Genomic DNA, 23,310 nt, shown 5'->3' with positions numbered 1-23,310 from the left:
TGTTAAACGCATTTTCACAATCGTACAACAAAACTCTGTGTAAGCAATTTTTGGCCAGTGAAGTCGGTATATGATTTGAATCAACATTAACACACATCAGTTCATACAGATTTGAGTATATCCATCGCGACAGGCTAATAATCATGCCGTTTCGTTTGCTCGTTAGTGTTTACACATACACAAACTGTGAGTCCGTTCATTAGTTCAGCACACATAATTTCCTTATTCAAACGGTTTATAAACAAAAAATGTGTGTGTTTACAGTATAGGAATATTTTTTACATCGGAATGCAGTGTGAGTTGTGTGTTAGTCGAATGATCTGTCACATTTTAAACGTGGTGAAACTTGTAAGAATCATTGTTTTTTTTTTATTTGAATTTGCATTCCTTGCATAATTTCTATGCATTCGATTGTTAAAGTGCTAAAACATATAATTTGAATGTGTCGGCGTATTTTGTATTTGTTTTATGCTTTCGAAGGAGTTAATTTCACTCTGTTGATGGTTTTTTTTATGAATACAACAGATTCAACATTCGGATCATTGTCAATCGATAACTTGCAAGAGAGATATTTTCAGTGAAACTTGTGTTCGATTTTGTTTTGTTTTGATATCAACAAAACGTTCTCAAGCTGAAACTGCAAATATTTCGATACAACTTTGGACTGTGTTAGTGTGATGTGCATTCGAGAGAGTTCTTTTTCGATTTTGAATATCACTTCAGTCGTGTCCATCAATCAGGTAAGATCAAGTGTTAATTCTATCTCCGTTTTATGTGCTTTCTATTGATTCATTTACAAATTGCACAGTGCAAAATACATATGTGTGATTTTATCAGTGTTTTTATAGTAAATTGTGCGTGTTTTTTTTCTATTTCGTTGCAGTTCAACATGTCGACAACTGGTGAAACATCGGCTGCACAGGCGAAAAAGAAACGATATAAATATCAAACAAAAAAGCAACAAGAGGAGGAGGCCGAGGACGAAAACTTCAATGACAATGGCTTATTAGCGATAAAAATGCGCCTCACAACAATTGTTCGGCCGGAGTACCATGATGTTGTCATACATTGGATCGAAAAGAAAAGTGTCATGTCAACAAAGATCAGCGTTTTGGCCTCATTGCTGTTCCTTGACAAAGTGAAGTCCGTGCAAAACAATCGCCAATGGGACTTTTTCACGAATAGAATGTATGTTAACCAAAAAGGAAAATTGGTTGAAAAAAATCGTGCCGAAGATGTGATTGAGCGCTGCTTTTATGCAGTTTTGCAAAAGAACAAAGAAAACGAGGACATGGAACCACACATTCGTCATTTTGTTGAGCAAGGACTGAGCCGAGACAATCAATTTGCCTGGCCAAACAACAATTATTTCGGCAACATCATGAAATCGTTATGCCAAAGTTATACGCGCCAATTGAAAACGAATCAAACGACACATGCAAAGAAGCGGCTGCGAAATTATTTGCAAATGAGAGCTTGGCAGTTTAATGCAGTGTCAACCGGTTTGAGGTTCGATAAAAAGGATGTTGACAATGCAATTGATTGGGCGATTCGACGCTATGATGCCATTCGAGACACACATCAGAATGCACCTCTTAAACGATACAAAAGAAAGTTGCTGCTTGACATGGTTCGTGCAATTGTGGAAGAGGTTGGTGGACTAGCGAATTATGACAACATCAAGCAGTTCTCAAAAGGCAAATACTGGTTCAAAGCAACTGCAATGTGGCTTGTCATGCAAAGCGAAATCGATGAGTTTCACAATTGGGCGCAAGACAACAACGTCACAATACCGAAGATCAAAAATCTGTCTGTTGTTCCATTGCCAGATTATCAGCGAAAGGCAGTGTTCATGTGCAATGATGTTTTCTACAGAATGTTGGCAGAAGAGAAACTCCTTCCAAAAGTCGAAGGTAAACAAGTTACCGAAACATTCATTCGCGAAAACAAAGAACACTTCTGGAACCAAATATTCGATTTTGACAAAATCAATCGAATATTGAAGAAAAACAAAGAGTTTCATTATACTATTGTTAGCAACGGTGAATCAGTATCGGTATTGTATAAATTGTCAAAACAACATCTTCAACGGTTGCTGGATGATGACATTGTGAGAAAGCGATACTTGGATGGAACGTTTGTTTATGAACTGGGAATCGATCCGGGTATGAAGACATGGAATGCGACTGTCCGAAGAACCATCAGTACTCGCAAAGAAGTAAGTATTTATTTTTTCTTTAGCATTGTTAAAAAATCGAGAGTTATATGTTACGTGAACGAAGCGAACAAACAAAATTTTCAATTGATTTTTTTTTTAATTTTAATTTCAGGTCAACTTGAAAACATCTAGTAAAAAGTACCATTGGCTCACGAAATATAAAATGCGCGACAAAAAGGCCAAGCGCTGGACGAAGCAGTTCACTTTGGATGAGCAAAATGATCGAAACAATCGACAGCTGTACCAGCGAATGCCATCACCGCTTGGTACACTTTGGACTGATTACATTTGCCATCGGATAAAAATGCTCAAGAAAGGAATGGACGTGTACACTACACCAAAATATGCGCGCTTGAAGTTTGACAAGTATGTTGAGTCCAATAGTACTATAGATAAACTTTGCGGCACTTTGGTTAATCATCAAGCAGCTTTGATTCATTTGGGCAACGCCGACATGTCACCAAATTCGCCAATACGCATTAAGAAGCATGTGCGCTGTCCCGGTACACGCAAACTTTTGAAAGGTTTTCGAAAACGTGGCAATTGTGTCGTGCGCAAAGTCGATGAGTATTTTACATCACAGACATGCGCAAAATATGGCGGACGATTCGATCCAAACACCAAAAGCAACCGTTTCAAAGTTTGTGAAAATTGTGCACCGGTGCCAAATTCAATCATGGCTAACTTTTTACCATCGAAAATCGTGGCACAGCTCAGCAAACGGCGTTTAAAGTATAACAAAGTTTATATTGAAGAGAGTTTGGCGGTATTTCTGGCTCGAGGTGAAATGACTGAGCATGATTTCGACATTATAGCTGATCGTTTACTGTCTAAGGTGGCCGTGTATCCAAAAAAATGGCAAGTAAACGCAGTGAGTGGTGTATTGGAATATGCTGACGTCAAAGTCGATCAACAACCACATGCAGTTGATGATGAAAATGCAGCGGAAATCGATGGAGATGTCGCTCAACAACCGTGTGCAGTCGATGATGAATGTGTGACGGAAATCGATGACAAGCAACAACCAATGATTGTGCATCAGACAACTTGGGATCGTGATATCGTGGCCGCCAAATGCATTCTCATCAAAGGTATGTATATAAGAAATGGACATTTGCATATTATAGATGTGTTATGTCTGTGTTAAATGACATTTGTATTTTTTTATAGGACATTGTAACCTGTTTGGAGTGGATATCCCGCTAACATTGCAGAGACCACGTCGACAACAAGCAGTTCAAAATAATCAACAGCCTTAAGCATAACCAATCACTATTTTAACTCGAAAATTAATTAAAAATTAATATTGTAATTTTGTTACACTAACTGAGACTGACTGTTGTGTCTCAGCATTTCGAGGAAGTACTACCAAGGCTCTGTTTTTCTGTGAGTATTTTTCATTATTCGATTGCATTTATATATTCAGACGTGACAATTGTTTTTCGCTTCGGGAAGTGCTACCATCAATCGCTTCGTTGTATAAATGCCATTAACTACCATAAAATTTTGCCTACTTTGAATTAATAAATACCATTTTTCTATTTACAGATATGGGAAACACCCTAATGTACAGTACAAAAGCACATGCTGAACAGTGTGTGCATCAGTGTGCTCGACTTGTTCTCTTATTTGATTTTCTGTTGGATGTTCCATTCATACACTGCTGCCATGCTATCCATGCTATCCATTCGATGGATGGTTTATTTGCAGTGGCTCAATAATATAATGCGAGCATTTCAACCAATCGTACGGCTCTCACTGTCTGTAATGCGAATCAAATGAAAATTTTGCTGTTTATTTTGAAGCGCGCCACAGCAGCACCAACAATAACAACGACGACACTACGAACAGTAGAAAAAACAACAACTCAAACGCTCTCGCACTTTTCTCCCCCTCTCCCCGCATTCGCTACAAAGATGCGAAGGAGAAATATGTGCATTCACCACTTCGATGCGGTGGCTCTAGCTACTGTGTAATGTACTATGTTCGGTGGTTGTTGTTGTTGTTCATTGTCTAGCGTATCGTATCTAAAACACACTAGTCCGTTTGTATGTTGAATCTCTGGATTCTCACATGAAAACCAAACCGCACAAGCTCATGCACATAGCAAACGTGCGCCCGCTCACAAGCCAGAAAACAAAAAAAAAACAGCAGCAGCAGCAGCAGCAACAACAATACAAACCCTCCCGAAACGAACGAGAACTGATTCACAAATATTCCGTTGCAGTTTTAAGTTTTCATCAGTTTATCACGGATCGTGCTGATATTTGGATGGATATTTTTCCCTGAAATTTACCAACCGCTACAGAATTTTCTTTTCAATTACTCTGAATGTTTTACTGTCGGTTTTGCAGTTAAGTGATTTTTGCGAGTGATCAAAGCATCGAACGAAACAACACGAAAGTTATTTGTGAGATTTTTTTTGTGCGTCGCGCGTGTTTAAGGCAAATATATTTTATGTGAAATTTTAAACGTTTCTCTTTGTGCTGATATATAACGGCTCTTTTCGCGTTGCCATTTTTTTTCAATAAAGAAAATCAAAATTATGTGATTGAATAGTTTTGAGTGATTTTCGTGTTCATTTGTGAGATAAAAAGAAGGGAATTGAAAATAATGAAGTATTTGCAAAGTTTTAGCCAGTTTATGTTGGTGCAAGTTTTTGTTGGCTTAACATTAGTGAAATGTAAGTTTGATTTTATGATCTAATTGAGTGTGATTGTTGCAAACGAATTTTATTTTCATCAGACGAAAAAAGTCAGTAAATTTTTCTAAGCTTTTAAGTTCAAAAAACTATTTTTTTTATTGAGATTTTTCATCAAACGTTTTTTTTTTTCGTTTCGTTCTTCGAAATCCGCACGAGTGTGAATTCAATTAAAGCTCGTTTTTTCTCTATTTCGCACACTTTACGCGGGGGATTTTATATTACATTTTTACATTGCCTTCCATTGCACGGATGTCGACAAAAAACATGCATATAGTATAAAATTCATTAACTGCTGAGAGTTCAACAGTCAAAAGTGCGTAAATTCCAATGAACAATTTTGTGGTTCATTTTGATTTTTCGAACCAATGCAATTCAATCATTTTTTCCAGTGTTCAGCATTTTTAATTAAATTCTCATGTGTTCGTTCGTATGAAGCGTATAAAATGAAAATTGCAATTTGTTTATCAAAAAAAACGTGGTTCAACACGAAATTGGATTCCACATTGCAATCCTATACATTGCATCATTTTCGGCGAGTGTGATCACATGACGCCCAATTTATGGAGATTAATTTCTGTTAATGAAATTAGAGCAAATCAACCGCGGTTTTGTCAAGAGCTATAACAATTTGTGTGCCAAGTTTAATCTAAAATTAGCTTATGATCGAAACCATTCAACATTTTATCGGGTCACATTCTTTTTGTTACAATAGCTTATCAATTCGTTACAATTGCGTTCTATTTTTGGTGTCCTATTTCACTTTTGAACATTGCATTTTCCCAAATAATACCTGTTAAAAAAAACTTTCAATTGACGTTCCACTCAATTTCATTCAATATTGAATTAGAGTTGTTATAAATATAAATAACATGTAAATAAATAAAGAACAAAAAAAAACGAACATTGTAAAATGTTAAATAATAAATGATGGCGGAGCAAAAACATTGATGCTAGAAGTTTTACGAGTATTTGACTGGAATTGATGACATCCTTAACAAAAGCTCAAAAATTGACATAATGATGAAGCGGTGTCAGAGTGGAAAAATCTAAACGGAGACAAACCGTATCATCTTCAGATTGAATTTCAAGTAAATATGTAATTATTGAAAATTGATCGGTTCTGCACTGGATGCTTGAGTGCAAGGTCCATAATATCGTGAAAAGAGCGGAAAAAACCAACCATAAAGCGATTATGAATAAAATATGGTCTGAACCAATAAAAAAAATCGACCAGAAAAAATTTGGTATTGATTTTGGTTCTTTTTTTTTTGCTTTGCGTCTTTTAATGAGTTCCAGTGTTCGGATTCATCGTTTCTTTTATATTCGGTGCGAAGTGTGCCGTCTCCGTCAAAATTTAGTCAAAATAATTCATTAGCCGAAGAAAAGTCAATGCACGAAAAATTCCCGCAATGAATTTAAAGCAAATGACGAATAAACGACCGTGATTTAAGAAGCGGCACTGATTTACTGTAAGAACATTGAACATTCTTCATCCATATAATAATCAAGAGAGCGATGGATGTGTGTGTGTGCGCTTTTTTTGTATAAATATATATAATATGTATTGTTGAAAAGCATTTAAATTCCATAATTTGTCCGCCCAAAACGTGTAAATTTTTAAATTTATTACTTGCACCTGGTGTCTCTTATTTCATGTCAACCGGTACGGGAATCGCATGTAAAGGAGAAAATAATGTGTTGAAAAGTTTGTGTGCTATTTCGAACACTATTGTTGGTAATTTGTGTGCTGAAAGTGTTTTGGCTGGTGCTGTTGGTGCTGCTGTTGCTGACATTTCTCTCGATGTTGCTCTGGTTCTGTGTTTTTGGCACAGTTTAACTCTCGCAAAGCGTAAATGTGTGCATTACAACTGAAGATGGCGAGAGAGCACAAGAGAAAAGAGAAAAATTGATAGAAAAAAATCGCGCACACACAACATATATTTCTACGGGAGCAACCCAGTCGCTGTGTTTTTGGACGCGAGAGATAACAAAACTCTGCTAGCGGAAAGCATAATTGTTTAGCAATAGGTTTTGGTGTATTGCATCGATCTGATGTAATAGACAAATATTCACACGGTACAGCGACGGCAAATGAAGCGCACAATATTGAAATACACAAAAAAGAAGCACAGAGACACGAACATAAGTTCTTCATCGACTTTTACCGACGGCACTACCGTTCATCGTCTCTGTTTACGTCCGAAATGCTAATGAATCAGATTCCGAAAATTCTATTCATCGCGTTCGCTTTTTTTCCTTGCTTTCATTCGTGTCTTTTGAATTCGCTCGTCCGTTTTGTTGTGGATTTTTTTTTCTTCTTCGTTTCATTCTATGTGTCAACGGATGTTCACCATTGCATTCATCGTTTATAACTACTCGTTGAATATTTGTTCTTTTCTACCATGCAAAACTTACAAGCTGTAACTCTCATCCTTTGCACATTCAGATTAATTTTTCTCTTCATTTACAATGCCGAAATTCCGTGCACTAGTTTCGAATATTTTTCGGCGGATTGTTGGTGTTGAGTCTTTCGTCTTTTATTTTGCTGATCGAATTCGTACCAGACGACGCATTCTCGTTCACACACCAGAAGCTGGCAAATAAATCGGCGGGACTGATGTTGATGATATGCTGTGGCATTAACGGAATATATTTTATACAAAGCCGTACGTCGCAGACAAAGCTTGTACAACTCACGCGTAAAGTGAAAGTTTGGCAGGTGTTTGCGACGTGAGTGTTTGCCGTGTGCAATATTTTCTTCTATTTTTCGCTCCGATTTTTTTGGGTCTCTATTTATGTATGGTGATATCGTTTTGATTCTTCATGTTTCAAATGTTTTCTCTCATTTCGTTCACTGGTTTTTTTTTCTGTATTTTCTAATCCGTTTTTTTACTGCTACTACTACTTTCATTTCTGAGCATGCATTGTTTTTACGGAAAGCTTCTTTTCTGCCGTATTTTATTTTGTTGTTCGTTTCGCGCGCGTCATTGGGAGAAACTTTTTTTCCCCATTGGGAACTTTTCTATATATGATTCGTATTGCATTTCACTCTTTATCGTCTGCGGCACATTTCATATGTGAGAAAAGACAAGTTACAAATCCGACATTCACTTCAACCAGGCTGCCAAGTAAAGGAGAGCAACAAAAGAGCAATTGAATCAGCACAATCGACCATGTGAACATTGCCAAAGAGAATTTCCGCATTTTTGCTGGCAAACACATATTGTACGTATACATGGCATGGAACGATGGAAAAGAATTGGAAGAAAAAGAGAGAACAAAAAAAATTAAGCACTTGATTGTAGTTGTTCACAGTCCATTTGTTTGCCGAACGGCAACAACAACAGCAGCAGCAGCATTTTCAACTTTAAACCAAACATTTATCGACTTATTCGATTCCATCCTCAATTTATTTATTCATCCTTTTCGTGGAGGGGCTCACAGTATTTATACACTGTAGAAATGATGGGAAAAAGAAGTGTTTATTTGAAAACGATATTCCGTTCTGTTCGCTTTCTCTCACACTCCATCTTCGCACAGTATAATTCTCGAATCAAATGGTAACGAGCGGAAAATTAGTCATTCTTTCGGAATTATATGATTAATGCACAAACAATTGTTGTTCTTTCTACTGAAACTTGAACATTGGTATGGGCACGCGGATAGAATGATTCTTCGTCTTTCATTCATTTTCGATTCACAAGCTCGATTTTTTTTTTCTGTCTTCCATTCGTTTTCATTTGCAATCAAAACGTCATTATCACAGATGAGTTTGCTCTTTTCCCAACGCGCGCATATTTATCGCCAGTAAATGAAAGAATTGATATTTAGTGGGACATCAACCTCGAAGGGATTTTTTTTTAAAACCGAAAAGTCAATTTACATTTACAGCCATCACTTGTTGTATTTCGATTTCATGCACTTTTCCGAAATGGATTCAAAAAACATCGGAGTAAAAAATCCGAAACAGTGTGGTGTCTATGCATTTTCTGTAAATTGCGATTCATTTTTTGACTTCCCTTTCCAAAACATGACATTGATTCATTGAGAATGAAATTACAATTTATATCGGTTTTTATTGACCGATTGAATTATTAAGCAAAAAGAGCGATTTAAAAAGAAGAAAAAAGAGCATTTTCGTTTAAGGCATCGAACTTGTCTGTATAATTTGGATTCCACTAAATTGAAACAACATGAATTGTGAAAAAAACGAAATGAACTTAAAACGTTTGCCTTGTTTCAAAATTAACAATCATCATTTGCATTTCCCGATTACGAAATTTCTCTCTGTTATTTCAACCTAATGAATTTTCGATGCAAATTTCAATTTGAATTTCAATCCGTTGCATCGTTGATGAAATAACACTATTTTCGAAATTCGAATTCAAAGCGAGAAAATCAATTAGAGATCGAATTTTGTTTGGTCAGAGCCAATAATTTTATTTGCGTCACCATTTTCCGATGGACAAATTTATTGTGAACTGCCATTTTCTAAACCATTTTTCGTAAATTAGTGATGTGTCGCGCGTTGCTGGTCCGTTTTTTGTTTTAAATATATTGGTTAAGCACACGCGCTAATAGGCTTTCTCTTCCGTTCTCTTCTCTCTTTTTTTTCTTCTGAACTCATTCAAAACATTTTATTGTTGGTACATGCACATAAATATCCATTTTTGAGGTTGATTTCATTACGGTAAAATCTGGAAATGCAATCAAGCCAGGCACGGGCATAACTAATAAACCACATTTTCGAACCGCCGCATAAAACCAAACCCACTTCCTAATTTCATTTTAAAGGAATGCAATGATCTGAACTCGCAAACGAACAAATGCGAAGCGACAAAAAACACACACACACACAGTTGCGAATAAAATGCAATCCGACACAAAATAAAAGTTGAAAAGCTATTAGAGTGCTGATTTAAAGGAGTCAAGCGAGAGAGAGAGAGAGAGAGAGAGAGAGAGAGAGAGAGATAGAGGGAGAAAAAACTAAAATATTTAATAATAATAAAAGTTTTTCGGGGGGCAAATTTTTATGAGACGCTCTTGCACGTTGCATTCCACATATATATGCGATGCAATGGCAGTGTACTCGCAAGTCCATTGAAATAACAAAACACCAAACCAAAAGCATATTGCAGTTGATGTGAATACGAGAGAAATAAACGAGACACAACGATATTGCTCTGTCACTCGCTTATCTGGCGATACAAGTGCACGAGAGATCTCGGCTTCTGCTGCTTCGGTTTGTATTGCGGTCGTATCGAAACTGGCAAACAAGAGAATGCGATACAGATTCGCAATGTAATTTATTATCAAATAAAGTCGTAATAGATGTACGATGCCAAGTATATACCGGATACACGGCGTGTAATAACTCGATCTACACATTCCCTCACACCGTCATTCTTTCATCCTTCCAACACCACTCTTTACCCATTCAAACACAAACACACACACACCCCACACATGTACTTAGTGCAATGAAATAGATGAATGTGTCGCTGGAGCTTTTATAGCATTGTATTTCTTAATGGTTTATAGTGTGAACTTGGGACCGTTGCGAGCGCGTGAGTTTTCCACCATTCTCATTCGATCCCACATTTTTTTCATTTTCATAACATCATTTGGTTCCATTTCACCAGTTCTTTCTCTCTTTCTCTCGAACCAACTTTCTCAATCTCTTTAGATATTTCTCTCCTTTCGACCCTCTGTCCCTTTTTTACTCTCTATGCGTCTCTCTGTTGCGTACACGGTTTCTTTTTTTGGCATTTTCCTTCTTTATTTCGAAAATTTTATTTCAACAAACTCATATATAACCATTTTCGCAGCGGATTTCACTCGTTTACAGTTTTTGCCATTTTTTTTCTCTTGTTCATTGTTTTGAGCTCATGGTTGTATCCCTTATCATCTTTTTGCCTCTTCATTCGAAAGCGCACAATATAAAAAGTATTTTAATTTAGTTTACGTTAAATTGATGACAAACGAATGACTTGTTTCCGCATACCGCTCGCGTGTTTTACCTCGTTTTCATGTCGCCCATTTAACCGGCGACCAAAGAAATTATTGTGTCTGAGATGCCATCACAATTCGCCCAGTGAAGACGGTGGTGATGACAACAACAACGAACTAGCTTACCAACGGCAACATTTTTTTTTTTTTTTTGAAGAAAAAAAAGAAAAGCATTGGTCGTTGTTTGTTTTTGTTGCTGTTGCTGTAATTGACTCAAGAATAAAGCCACATTTTCCACTATTTAAGCACTTGCCACAAATGACAATATTTGTTTGTTTCATACCCCCGTCGGCTCCTCTGGTACTTTTTATGTGTCTTTTTAATTACGATATTTAACTTTTTGTTGTTGTTGTTGTTTTTGGTATAAGAAACAAGCTTTCTTCTTAATTATTTTTTGTATTTTCCGTACATTTCTTCTCCGTATTCCATGTTCATCATAGTTCTTGAGCTGAACTGGCTCCGTCAGACATTTTTTCTTATTTATGACAATTTTACAATTTTTGGTGAGTGCACCGCAAGAGGCTTCGATTCATATTGAAAATAGTGACCACTCTGCAAACATTTAAACCGTCATCGTTTCGTGTACATAATTATTATAAGAATTTTCTAATTATCTAAGTAGACGTTAACAGTGAATATTAAGGAATGATTTAAATCAGCAAATTGACATTACTTCAAGAATTTTGTCGGGTGCTTGAATGTTACTCTTCTCCAAGTCTTAAGTTTTCTGCATTTTATTTCCAGATTTAGTAGTTTAATGGCATTCTTTAGTGAACATTCTATTTCTTGTTTTTATACGCTGAATAAGGGCAAAAACGGAATTTCAATTCGCAATTGAAATCGTAAAGCGAATTCGCAAACCCTTAAGAATATTAACATAAAATGCAAGTTTCGCAAGCAATGAATGCATGTTTCGTTCGTTCGGGCACAAGTACAAAAACCACGTCCAGGAACGAAACAACCGAGGTAAAAACCCTAATCTCGAAACGGAGATAGCGAAAAATATCAAAGTCAGTGCCATTAGTTGCAACGAAAATGGAGTTTATTTAGTGCTAATCATATTTAGTAAATAAAAGTTTTGCCCGATAGAGATATGATTTTCAGTCGTTGCTGTGTGGATTACGACGCCCATGCATTTGATTACACGTCTGGCTCTGTGTGATTTGCGCTGTTTATTTTTTTTTTCTTACTCTCGCAATTTTTCGGACCGATTAAGCGATTCTTTTCGTGTTAATTATAAAAAACAAAATGCGTTTCAGTCCCATTATCAACAGAAATTGTCGGGGAAATAAATCGAATTTCATTGTTACTTCTCGCTCTCTCGTACGTTGGCTGATTGAAAATTGAAGGCAATCTTAATTGCTTTAATTGCATCATGAATGGGTTTCATTTGAGATATCCATGCGATATGAACACAAGTTGTCCCAAGTGACACATGCACACACAAAAAAAACCATTTATTTAATAGCTAAAGAGTTTGTGCAGTAAAACATCACTTTTTTGAAAATGAAAAACAACATTTTTACACGAAGAATTTTAGAGATAGAATTGTAGAGCAAATGTCAGAGATGTAGGGAGCGAATGAGACAAAGAGGAAGAGAAAAGAGAGAGAGAGAGAGCTTTATACGCACAGGCAATAATAATTGCGAATAGTGCTTTGTACACAACGAACCGTTTGCAATAAAATTGCATTGGCAAAGGCGGCAAAAACCGAATGAAAACAGTCGAAATGCTCGTAAAATGCACCAAACCGAATCCATCCAGGGGACTTTTTTTTTGCAAAGAGAATGGCGTGCTCTTTGTTCGTAGCCGAATGAAACACCATTATATATTATATGCGACAGCATCCATCCAATTTATTCATCATCAAAAAGTTCAAAAAACTACCACATTTTGCTATTTTTGCCATATTTGCCACTGAATTTCATTTCCACTTTGTAGGGTATTTTCATTCTCGTCGCCGCGTCATGTCAACTTAGTTCGTCTCTCTTAATATTCTCTCATTTCTCATTCTCTCTCTCTCTCTCTCCCCTCAGTAGTTCGCTCGCTTTCTCTCTTTGTCTCTACATTTCTATATTTGTTATTTGTCTGCAGAAATCATTATCTATTATTTGTACAGCAAACAAAAGTAAAACATTCCATGGAGTTTGGTGCTTGATTTTCATCCACTTTTTTCAACATTCTATTGCGCCCTTTTTTGTGGGTGTGTGCGTGCCCTTTCTTCAGTTGTATCCAATACACAGACCTACAACATTTTTTATAAAAATAGTTTTGGTTCATGAATGTTGCAAAATATGAACTCTCCGAATGAATAGAATGTAAGAGAGAGACAATACAATTACGTTTACATTGTTTTTCTACAACAATTTTGTATGATATTTTAGTTTGTTCGTTTCTACAACCAGACCACGCTTAATGTGATGTTGGTCTCGAATTGTGAATGTTTACGTCTTGAGGTTTTCGGTGGGTATGTGCGTGCACGAATCTTCATCACAATGTAATTCGAATAACTGTCATAATGAAAATCCTTGCAGAAATCATCATATAAATCTGATGCTAAATTATACTCTCAAATATGATTATACAAATGAAACAAAAATAAGCTGCACAGAGAATTTGACCAAAAAAAAGGAACCGAGAATTTGTCGGAAGAATGAGAATGAACAATGGAATCTAAAGTGACAAGAAGCAAAAAAACGATACTTTTCTCTTTGGTATGTGATAATAAGGATGGTTCACAACAAAAACACCAACCAATTCATGTTCTCTCTCTATCTAAAAGAGAGAGAGAGAGAGAGAACAACGTTTCACTCGTAATTCATGATACGTATCTGGTAAAAATGTGCCGAATGCAACAATTTTGAATCGTTGCCATTTATTTTGTGTGCATCATTATAGTTTTCGCACACGAGTCAGTGTGCGTGTGTTTTGAATTCGGCAAGTGTTCTTTTTTTGTCAAGATTACGTCACATTGCTCATATACAAAAGAGTGAACAATCCCAAAGCGACAACAACACGGGGCCACAAGAATAGAGAAGAGAGAAAAAAAACACAGAGAAACAGAGATACCGAAAGAGCAAACAATGAAACGGAGATGAAATGGAGTAATGAAATAAAAATAAAAACATAATAAGTTGAGACGAGAAAAAGAGAAATAGTGTAAGTGATTCCGTTGCATATCTGACTAAGCATTATCATTGTGTGTTGTGCATAAAACATAATATTTGCAAGTAACACAAAAGGCATAAGCAACAGTGACACATTCGTTGCTGTTGTTGCTGGCGCGCAATCGACTGCACACAATGACGATACAAGCAAGAAAAACAATAATCACATCTCGCTGAAAACACGAATAAAAACACACACACACACACACACACATACCAAATTCACAACATTTCAACAAATTCTCTCAAAAGATGTGCAAAAAGTAAGAAAGAAAGAAAAGAAAGAAAGCATTTGCAATCGAATGATTTTTTGACTTTTCGCAATGTGAGCAAAGACGAAACGATAAAATTAAGAATGCGTATCAAATTGTCGCCGTTAGTTTTGCCATGTGACAAAAGAAAACACCAAATTGCACAATTATTATGATTTTTGGGTGCGAGACGACAAACATGCATTTCGTGAATTGTTGCTGTTGGTGCTCAAGTGTCCGATTATTATGAAAGAGATAAAAATTAAGTGTAATCCAAACGAATTCACATTAAGTTCGTTGTTATTATGACAATTTCATTGCTCTGGTAAAAAGCTCAATTCACAAAGTATACTATATGCAAATGTCGTTCTCTTGGCTCTTCAAATTCCATCGGATGCTTTGTGTATCATGGGATACATCTGAGAAATATTTTCTCTCTGTCGCTTTAATTCGCATTGTTTTTGCTACAATAATAATTTGCCATTGCGAATTGCCAGTTTTTAGTTTCCTTTTTGCACTTTGCCACTGTATCTTTCTCTGTCGTTGATTTCTCTCTTTCCTTTTATTCTTACACAATTCTTTCTGCCTTCGTCTTTTGCTTGCATTCTCCTACATTCTTTTGGTCTCACAGTCAAATCAAATGGAGTGTCGTTCATTCGTTTGTTTCAACTTTTTGTTTGCAATGAGAAAGTTGTTTCTATACATTTCGATGCTCTTTTCTTTTTTGAACTCAAAACAGCAAATGCCCAAAACGAAGCAAATGTAAAAGGATCCAAATGCCCTTGGCTATTCTTCTTCCTTTGCTCTCTCTCTCTCTCCATCTCTCTCTCTCTCTCTCTCTCTCTCTCTCTCTCCGTATCCAAATGCATTTGTTTTTATATTCCCATATATATGCATTGTATTTGTTGCGCTCACGCACACACACTCGCAGCCAATTCGACAAAACACCAATTTTGATGGTTGTTTTCGTACTTCTTTTGAAAGCTTTTCGCACAAATTTCCGTTTTTGTGTGTTCGTTGCGAGCGCATTTTCTGTTGTTCAGGAGTCGTTATGGATTGTGATGTGATTTTATTATCCGGAGTATGAACACACATTTGAATTTTCTCCATCTATTTACAGATGAAATCAGTGTGCCCATATATTGAATGCGCTGTGTGTCATTGTACACGCAAGTGCATAACCCAATGCAAACTGACATTTATCACATCAATTTTCATTTTTTTCTTTGGTGTATGTACGGTTTTTTGGATATGTTCTTCTGCCTGAAGAATAGAATATCATCATCGAGAGCAGATAAGATGTTAGCAGACGACTTTTTTAACTCCGTTCATTCCATCGACGACAATGACTATAATGTCATTTTAATTCAATTCCCAACAGTTAAACTGCGATACGAATTTCCACAAAAATGTTCGTTTGCATTTTTGGCAGCTATAAATCTGTATACTGTGAGTTGGCCGATGGCAAAAAGCGCGAACAAAACCATCACAAATCTCTCATTAAATTTTCTTCGCTACATTTCTCTTCCTCAAATACATTCCTCTTATTCGTGTTCATTGCATTGGCTTCGTTTTGTCACATTGTGTCTAGCAGCATCGAACCGCACGCCACGTTTCATGTGTGTGTCGCTCTCTCTCTCTATCTTTATTCCATGGATTTTCACTGGTTGAACTTGAGTTCAGAAATCATATTAAATATTTATAGAGATAAGAGTTACAACAGTGGGAAAAAAGCAGCAATGCATTATTCGGTTGTTTTTGTCAGCGCCAGTCAACACGATGAATGCAGACGAGGAAGAGCAAGTGAGAGAACAGCCAAAGTTCGAAAGAGTCACATTCTTCGAAAGATAAACTCCGGCTATAACAAGAGCGTCAAGCATAAACTGGTTGCACTTAAGCAATGGCATAGGGAATTTTGCGCTCATGAATGTGAATGTGCACACAGTTTCATACAACCAAAAAAAATATATGTAGAAGAATAAATTCAATGCGAATGTGAATCATTGTCCTCACTTTGTAGTGTTATTGTTGTTGTTACAGTGCTGTAGCTACGATTATGGATTCTGGCTTTTCAGTCGTGCACTTTCATTTCATAAGTGTTCATGTTTTATATTCCCATTTCTTTGGGATTGTTTGTTTGCACCATTGCCCCATTGTTGTAGTCGTTGTGTCCATGCACCTCACTCTCTCCACCAAAAGCACACAAAACGAATGGGCTAGTGTCATGTGCCTTCAACTGGAATGAAAATGTACACTCAAAAAACAAATAATATGTGTACAATTTATTCATGATACGGGTCAAGAGTGTGCTTCTTGTATACACTAGCACAAGTACAACACCAACATCGACAAAAAGTGTAAACCGTTTTTTTTTGGTGTGCTGTCGTTTGATACCTTGTTTGTAGTGGCACCGGCCACCAATGGCATAATACGTCCACGTGATTTTAAAGCGCACACAGTGTGCTTCGAATCAAAGAAACGATTCAGTGAACTTGACTTCAATGTTAACTCGAGATTGTCGTCGTTGTTGACAATAACTGATTACTTTAATGGCTCTTCAGATGATTCGATATTCACATTCGACAGACTTTGCCATTGGATTACAGTGCTCTTACACTTTATCCATCGTTTTTTTTTTCTTTGGTTCAACTTGTGTATCGTCACTTTTTGTTTGTCATCATCAATAAACACACGATTAGCGACAAGACAAATCAGAAGTTTTAGTAATTGGGTGTTACATTTCTTTATAATTCTTGTGTAATCGAAAGACTTATTCATCGAATTGAATGCGGAACAAACCATAGGTGATGACGAGGGTTCCTAGGGGTCGGATGACCCCCCTAAAATATTTTTGGGAACCCTCAGCAATTTTGGAAGAAATGAGGACCTTTTTCTTTTTTTTTTGCTCTTCACTTTTTTTGGCCGAGAAAATTCTTTCGATTTGCTAGGGATTTTCGCCTCAAAAAGTAACTTTCAAAAAAAAAAACGATTTTCTTGTCATTATTGGATTTGCAATTTGAAGTAGGAAAATTCTTTCGATTGCTAGGGATTTTCGCCAAAAAAGTGAAGAGCAAAAATAAAACGATTTTATCCTCATTTCGTACAAATTTTTGACATCGTCAGGGACCCTCCATGGATTTTTCCTACGGAATTTTGCCATCACCCCCCCCTAAATTTTTTTACGTCATCATCTATGGGAACAAACAATTGCGAGTGTTTCTCTCATTTTGAAAAAAAGAGCTTTCAAGAGTATTTTTTTATGGAAAATCGTCTCTCAACTAATAACATTGTTGATTTCAAGAGTGAAAAATTCATTCTTTGAAAGAATTATTTTTAAGAACAGAGAATGAAATTCAATAAAAAAACAATTCGAATTAAAATTGAATTGTCATTTGATTGAAGAGTAACCTCACATCACTGAATCGTGTTTATAAAATTACAATGGAATACATAATCGGTTCATGATGCTGACAAACGTCGTCGATGTCGGTTTTTGTCATTGGTGTGAAATGGCTCATGAATATTGCTACATTTGGCTTCAAAACAATAGCGCATATAGATAATCAAGTGCTAGATCAAGTGTCAATTAAACGTTAAGCTTGCGCTTGCACAAAATGCACCATTTAATGCCACAAAACAATGGAAACATTTTGAAATTCAGCCGTCAAAAGGATCACAAAATCGAGAGACGAACGAATTGTCCCCAACACTTTTACAAATAGAACTTGCCAACTTGACTAGAAATATCTCTTATTCATTTAACGTTTGTCATGTCCCCTCTTCTGTTCTTCCTGCGCACTATTTTCGTCGTTCGTTTGCAACAAAAATCGTATCAATTGTTATGTAACTGTATATAGTGTATTCACTTCACTTCTCAATTGTTGAGTGTGTTCATTTTTGTATTTTCTATTTCAAAATGTATGTCTATTCGATTTCATTGCAGTCGCCTCCACATTTCAACCAGAATTCGCTGAGCCGATTGTAAATATTTCGGTAGCTGTTGCCAGAGATGCGACATTCACTTGTCACGTACGACATTTAGGTGGATATCGAGTAAGTATTCTCCTTTTCATTTACCACCAGTTTCCCTCATCTTTCCACTCACTCTCGCTTCCTTCACACATATCCAAACAATGGCCTTTCTCTCCGAAGCCTGATTGTATTTAAGTGTGTACATACTTTGTAACAATTGAAAATGTACTTTCTAATGTTAAATAATCCTATTTTGACAGAAATGGCTTTAAAGCCAGCACAATTTACTTTTGCCTATATATATGCAATAAGCAATTGCTTCTCAATTCGTTTGTTGTACGAATAAAAAGAATTTATGCTTTGTCAATCTGCATATGTTTGCCGTTCCATCGTATGCTGCAAATGCGGAATATTAAAATGAAATTGATTTGGTTGCCTATAAATAACCAGCTACTTGTCTTGCAACTTCAAGCTTTTCTTCTTCGATTTTCATCTCTATTCAATTTGCATTACATTCAATAACTAATATGAACGTTTTGAAGGTCGTATAAGATTTATTCGATTCGCTGCATTTCAAATTTTATTTTTCCATTCCTTTTTGAAGAAAATAAAAGATTTGATTTCATATTTAAGTGGCATAGATCTTGTCCTCATTCCCTTTGTCAAAGTCTTTTTGATTTTTATTCCAATCGTTTTACCAATGCCGTTCGCAAAAAAATGTCAAGACGATAATTACCAAGCTTCTATTCGACAAATGTGCATTTGAATTTTCTTTTTTGAAGCAGTGGCATTTTGTGTCATCAATTGTCCTCTATCACTTTCAGATCGAATGTTGAATGGCGCATTGAGAAAGAAATTCGAACGCGATTTAATGCCTTTTTCTGTGTTTTTAATGCCACTTTTCGATTTTCTGCGTTAAAATTCAAAGCGCTTTGTGATCGAGAGGTTTGCTTGTTTGACGTGACATCGCTGCTTGTGTGTGGCTTCATATTTCCAAAGTTTAAGACAGAAATGTGTCCACTCAACAAGTCTTCAATCGTTAAAACAAATAAAATTGCCATTTTCTCTCTTTTCATCCAATTGGTATTCGTTCGATGCTCATTTAATGTCGCTTTTAATAAAGCGGCATCTCGAATACTTCATCGCTATTCTTTTTCTCGTTCACCATCACCGTTTCTCATCGTACTCCAACGTCTTTTGTTTTTCATGAGCACGGTCGCATTGGTTTCGATGCACGGACAACTTTCATTTCTGAAGTCAACCAATCAATTTATCTATTTCGATTTTCAAAGCTCTTATTTCGTCGCAAAACAGAGAAAATAACGACCACTCGAAATAACTTAAGTTGTCAATTTTGTTTTTTTTTTGTGCTTGGTGATTTGCAATCATGTCCAAAGATCTCATTCCATTTTCACTTTGAAATGAGAAATGCTTTAATTCATCCAAAGTGCACTTTTGTTAGTTTAAATTAAAATCTTCAACGAGTTCGTGTTCAAATTAAATGGTTCTTTTGAAAAGCCAATATAAAAAGCCAAAAATATTGTCTAAATATAGATAAACAAAATCAATATTTGCGAGAGTTCTGGAGCCTCGGAATCACCACGTCGCTTATCTTTTAAACGCAGTTTATTCTGTCAATTCAAAACAATTGATTAAATGGACGGTAGACAATTGAAAATGTTCAGTAAATATTTTCCGAATATTAATTCTACTGCCTCGACATCAAAGTTAACCTCCCTTTAGCTCACAAAACTTCAAAAGCAGTCGTACATTGCACTTTTCATTTTTTTTTCATGAATAACATGGTTCATTGTAAACCGTTTAAGTGTGTTTCGAGAGCTCTTTAATTCAAAACATGCAAACATAATATAAAAACGTGTTTGCTACACTCAACACGGCAACATTGTTGCAAATACAAAGAGAGTCATATTCTCGCTTTGATAAATTGGTAATATATTTAATTTGTAACTCGTTTAAATTCAAAATCGACAATTCAATTCATTGTAGTAAGCTAATTAAGCACTAACGATGCATTGCTAATGAAAATTCTGACTAGTTGCAATGCACATGCAATCAATTGATAAAATGAAATTCATTTGTATTTCCGAGGTTGAAAATATTTTCCAAAAATCAAGTGCTCACGCTGACATGAAGCCTTATATATATTGAATATTTATCAATGTCTGTGGTTTTTCAATTTCAATTCGTAATCCTGTTTTTATGAAGGCACGCTGATATATCACGACACAACGTCATCTATTCACAATATCAAATAAATGCATGTTTCAATGAATTTTTCAAGCGTTGAAATGTGCATCAATTCAATTTTTATTGACTTAAATGTCTTAATAAAACCGTCGTCGTATTTACCCGCATCGTACGCGAGCACATTGAACACCGATATGTCAATATTCATTTTATTCAGCGAGTGGTAGGTAGCAGTGATTTATATTTCTAAAAAAACCATTGGAAAATACGACTGTTATTCAATAGCATTCTTAGCAATTGCATTGAAAACAAAAACAAGTTGAAAAAGACTGTCGTTCAATTTCGACGATGATTGTTCATAGTTTCTCTGTGCATTGCACACAAGCTCATTTGTTGTTATTGCCGCTGCTGTGGCATGCTCGCTTTAAGCGAAATGCATTTCAAAATCATGAATTACACACAATTTGAGTTTACTTTGGAATTTATAATGTTTCACCAATTTCACAGGTTGGGTAAGTTTCGTAGTTTCCTCCTGCATGTTTGGGTAAGTTTTTTCACGGGTTGGATATAATTTTAGATGGGTTAAAGCAGATACAAAAGCCATTCAAGCAATTCACGAGCATGTCATCACACACAATCCACGGGTTACGGTGTCTCATTCAGATTTGCAGACATGGAATTTGCACATAAAGTCGGTGACAGAAGACGATAGAGGAGGATACATGTGTCAACTAAACACGGATCCAATGAAATCGCAGGTAAGCAAAATCAATCACATCATGCCATACAACACAGAATGTATCACAATAAAATTTAATTACATTGAAATTGGCGTGCAATTATCACACGATGCTCGAGCATCGAAGTAAATGAATCTGATAGTTGATGATAGCGATTCAGCGTTCAATTGTTCATGTATACTTAACGGATCTAAAATTAAAAGCATCGCAACCAAGGGGATGCACGCAGACTTTTACAGAGAACAAAAATTCGACCCGCTTGGGGTGTGAATGATGAAGTCCAGAAAAAGGGAATTAAGGACATCTTTAGTTCCACGTGATTTCAATACTAATTCTACCCGTCTGTATATTTGTCTCTTTCACTCGTATTCAAATTCACGTTCGAGTCTGGCAGGTGGTACTCACTGATTTTGCTAAATTCTTTTATCAGAACCTTCTTTCAGATGGAATAATACTGAAAAGACCTGTCTTTTAAAAAGAAAATAAAAAAAACGGAGTTCATTCCAAAATGAGTGAAGTACACGCTAATCAATCCCCTGTTGCCAGCAACGTTTTCAATAGATCATCACATACTTGAGAAAGTCAAATATATTCAATCCAAAATCAGCGAGTAATTGTTATTTTTGGGAATTTGGATAAAATAAGCTCGAAACAGTTGATAGATTCAACAATCAGCATTTATTATCGGCAATAACGTTAAGTGCTGTGTAACAATACACGCATTTTGTATGCATATATTCTCAACTGTGAAACTTTTCATTTGTCTGTGCGGCAGAAACATGCTGACACAACAGCAACAACATTCTCGATTCGATGACACGAGACAAAGTGGGGAAACGGAGGGATAATGGGATAGAGACAGAGAGAGAGAGAGAGTATGTACATGTGCGGAAAAGATTATGCAATTTGTCAAATGAAAACACGCCATCAAATGTAGTTAATTTCAGAATTAATTTCACTCTGGAAAACCGAAAACATAGTGTAAACTTTAAAAAACTATTCCGGAGTACGCGCATATGCAGCTGCCTCAAAACTGCGAGACACTCGAAATTGATGATAATGATAAAAGTTGAATAATAAATTACCCGGCGTTGTACCAAAAGAGGCACACCGAATCGTCTGTTTAAACTTGTTTCCAACGTTCACTATAATTTTCAAACATGCGCCGCTAACCTACCGAGGAAGAAAAAAAGAAAATCAGAATAGTAACGATTTTCATTGTCAATGTGTGTTTGTGTGGGTGTCTTAATGCGTTTGCTTCTCTTATCGAGCTTATGGTCGAATATTGCGTGTGTGTCTTTGTACACTTTCCACATCGACATACTATTTTATTGAATGTCTAGCCACGCAATACAAGCTTTTAATCCGAGTGGAATTTGAACACACGCATTTTAAATAATGATTTTTGCGTGTTTACTTTGGAAACAAGACCGCACATTCAATCAATTAGAATATTTTTTGAAATCCCGTTTGATTTTTTGACATTCTGTGAAATTTCGTGTTTCACACACAAATTCAATCGTGTCCATGATTTTATTATGCACTGGCATGAGAATCATAATTTAAATAAAGATGCATCGCTTGTGTGAAACAGATACTGCCATTGGTCACGTAAATAATTATATAAAATGGACCATCAATGGGAAATAAGCGAAGCGCATCGATATATTTTGACCTGTCAACACAATGAGAAATGTTTTATTTTCTCTCACGACCATGAACGATTGAAATTGAGCTTAAAATGCTTTGGGGAGAGCATATATTAATTGACTTTTGCTTTATTTCACCTTTATGCACTTGTTTCTCCCATTTCCTGGATCGTTTGTTTGAAAAATCGCAACAGCAGTTTTTTTATTATTTCGCCTGGATATACATTTGTAGGGTATTAAATCATTGGTATTCGCATTGTTTTTACATTGATAACGAATAATAAATAAATGAATGAGTATTGCTCTCAATAATGTGAAAGGTCGAAAAAATCGAATATATTATTTGTTCTTATCAATAAACGAATGAAAGCAGAATACCTGTGGGCATTCAT

At 36.0% G+C, this 23,310-nt stretch overlaps 2 protein-coding genes across 4 annotated transcripts in view; both read left to right on the top strand.

Moving 5' to 3' along the window:
* Positions 1 to 1,186: 1,186 nt before the first annotated feature.
* Positions 1,187 to 3,477, top strand: LOC116343653. Its single transcript, XM_031771856.1, has 3 exons — positions 1,187 to 2,218; positions 2,331 to 3,309; positions 3,389 to 3,477. The coding sequence occupies exons 1-3, from the start codon at positions 1,187 to 1,189 to the stop codon at positions 3,475 to 3,477; spliced, it is 2,100 nt and encodes a 699-aa protein (XP_031627716.1).
* A 1,003-nt stretch (positions 3,478 to 4,480) lies between these two features.
* Positions 4,481 to 23,310, top strand: part of LOC116343919 (lachesin) — a 34,374-nt gene continuing 15,544 nt past the window's right edge. For all 3 annotated transcript variants that reach the window (XM_031772240.1, XM_031772239.1, XM_031772238.1), the window contains exons 1-4: positions 4,481 to 4,901; positions 18,293 to 18,402; positions 21,037 to 21,041; positions 21,107 to 21,287. In XM_031772240.1, coding sequence (XP_031628100.1) covers positions 4,832 to 4,901; positions 18,293 to 18,402; positions 21,037 to 21,041; positions 21,107 to 21,287 — 366 coding nt within the window. In that variant the 5' untranslated portion in view covers positions 4,481 to 4,831. The remainder of the gene's footprint in view (positions 4,902 to 18,292; positions 18,403 to 21,036; positions 21,042 to 21,106; positions 21,288 to 23,310) is intronic.

The sequence above is a fragment of the Contarinia nasturtii genome, unplaced genomic scaffold (assembly GCF_009176525.2).
Source record: "Contarinia nasturtii isolate CC-2019 unplaced genomic scaffold, AAFC_CNas_1.1 Cnas_scaffold_1037, whole genome shotgun sequence".
Classification (NCBI taxonomy): Eukaryota; Metazoa; Arthropoda; class Insecta; order Diptera; family Cecidomyiidae; genus Contarinia; species Contarinia nasturtii.
This window is presented reverse-complemented; position numbering and strand designations above follow the sequence as displayed.

What these genes read in the sequence shown, in the direction of transcription:
- LOC116343653 (XM_031771856.1), top strand. Translation starts at nt 1,187, where the DNA reads ATGTATGTTAACCAAAAAGGAAAATTGGTTGAAAAAAATCGTGCCGAA. An exon ending in CCATCAGTACTCGCAAAGAA is followed by an intron (nt 2,219 to 2,330) that starts GTAAGTATTTAT and finishes TTTTAATTTCAG; the next exon opens with GTCAACTTGAAAACATCTAG. An exon ending in CAAATGCATTCTCATCAAAG is followed by an intron (nt 3,310 to 3,388) that starts GTATGTATATAA and finishes ATTTTTTTATAG; the next exon opens with GACATTGTAACCTGTTTGGA.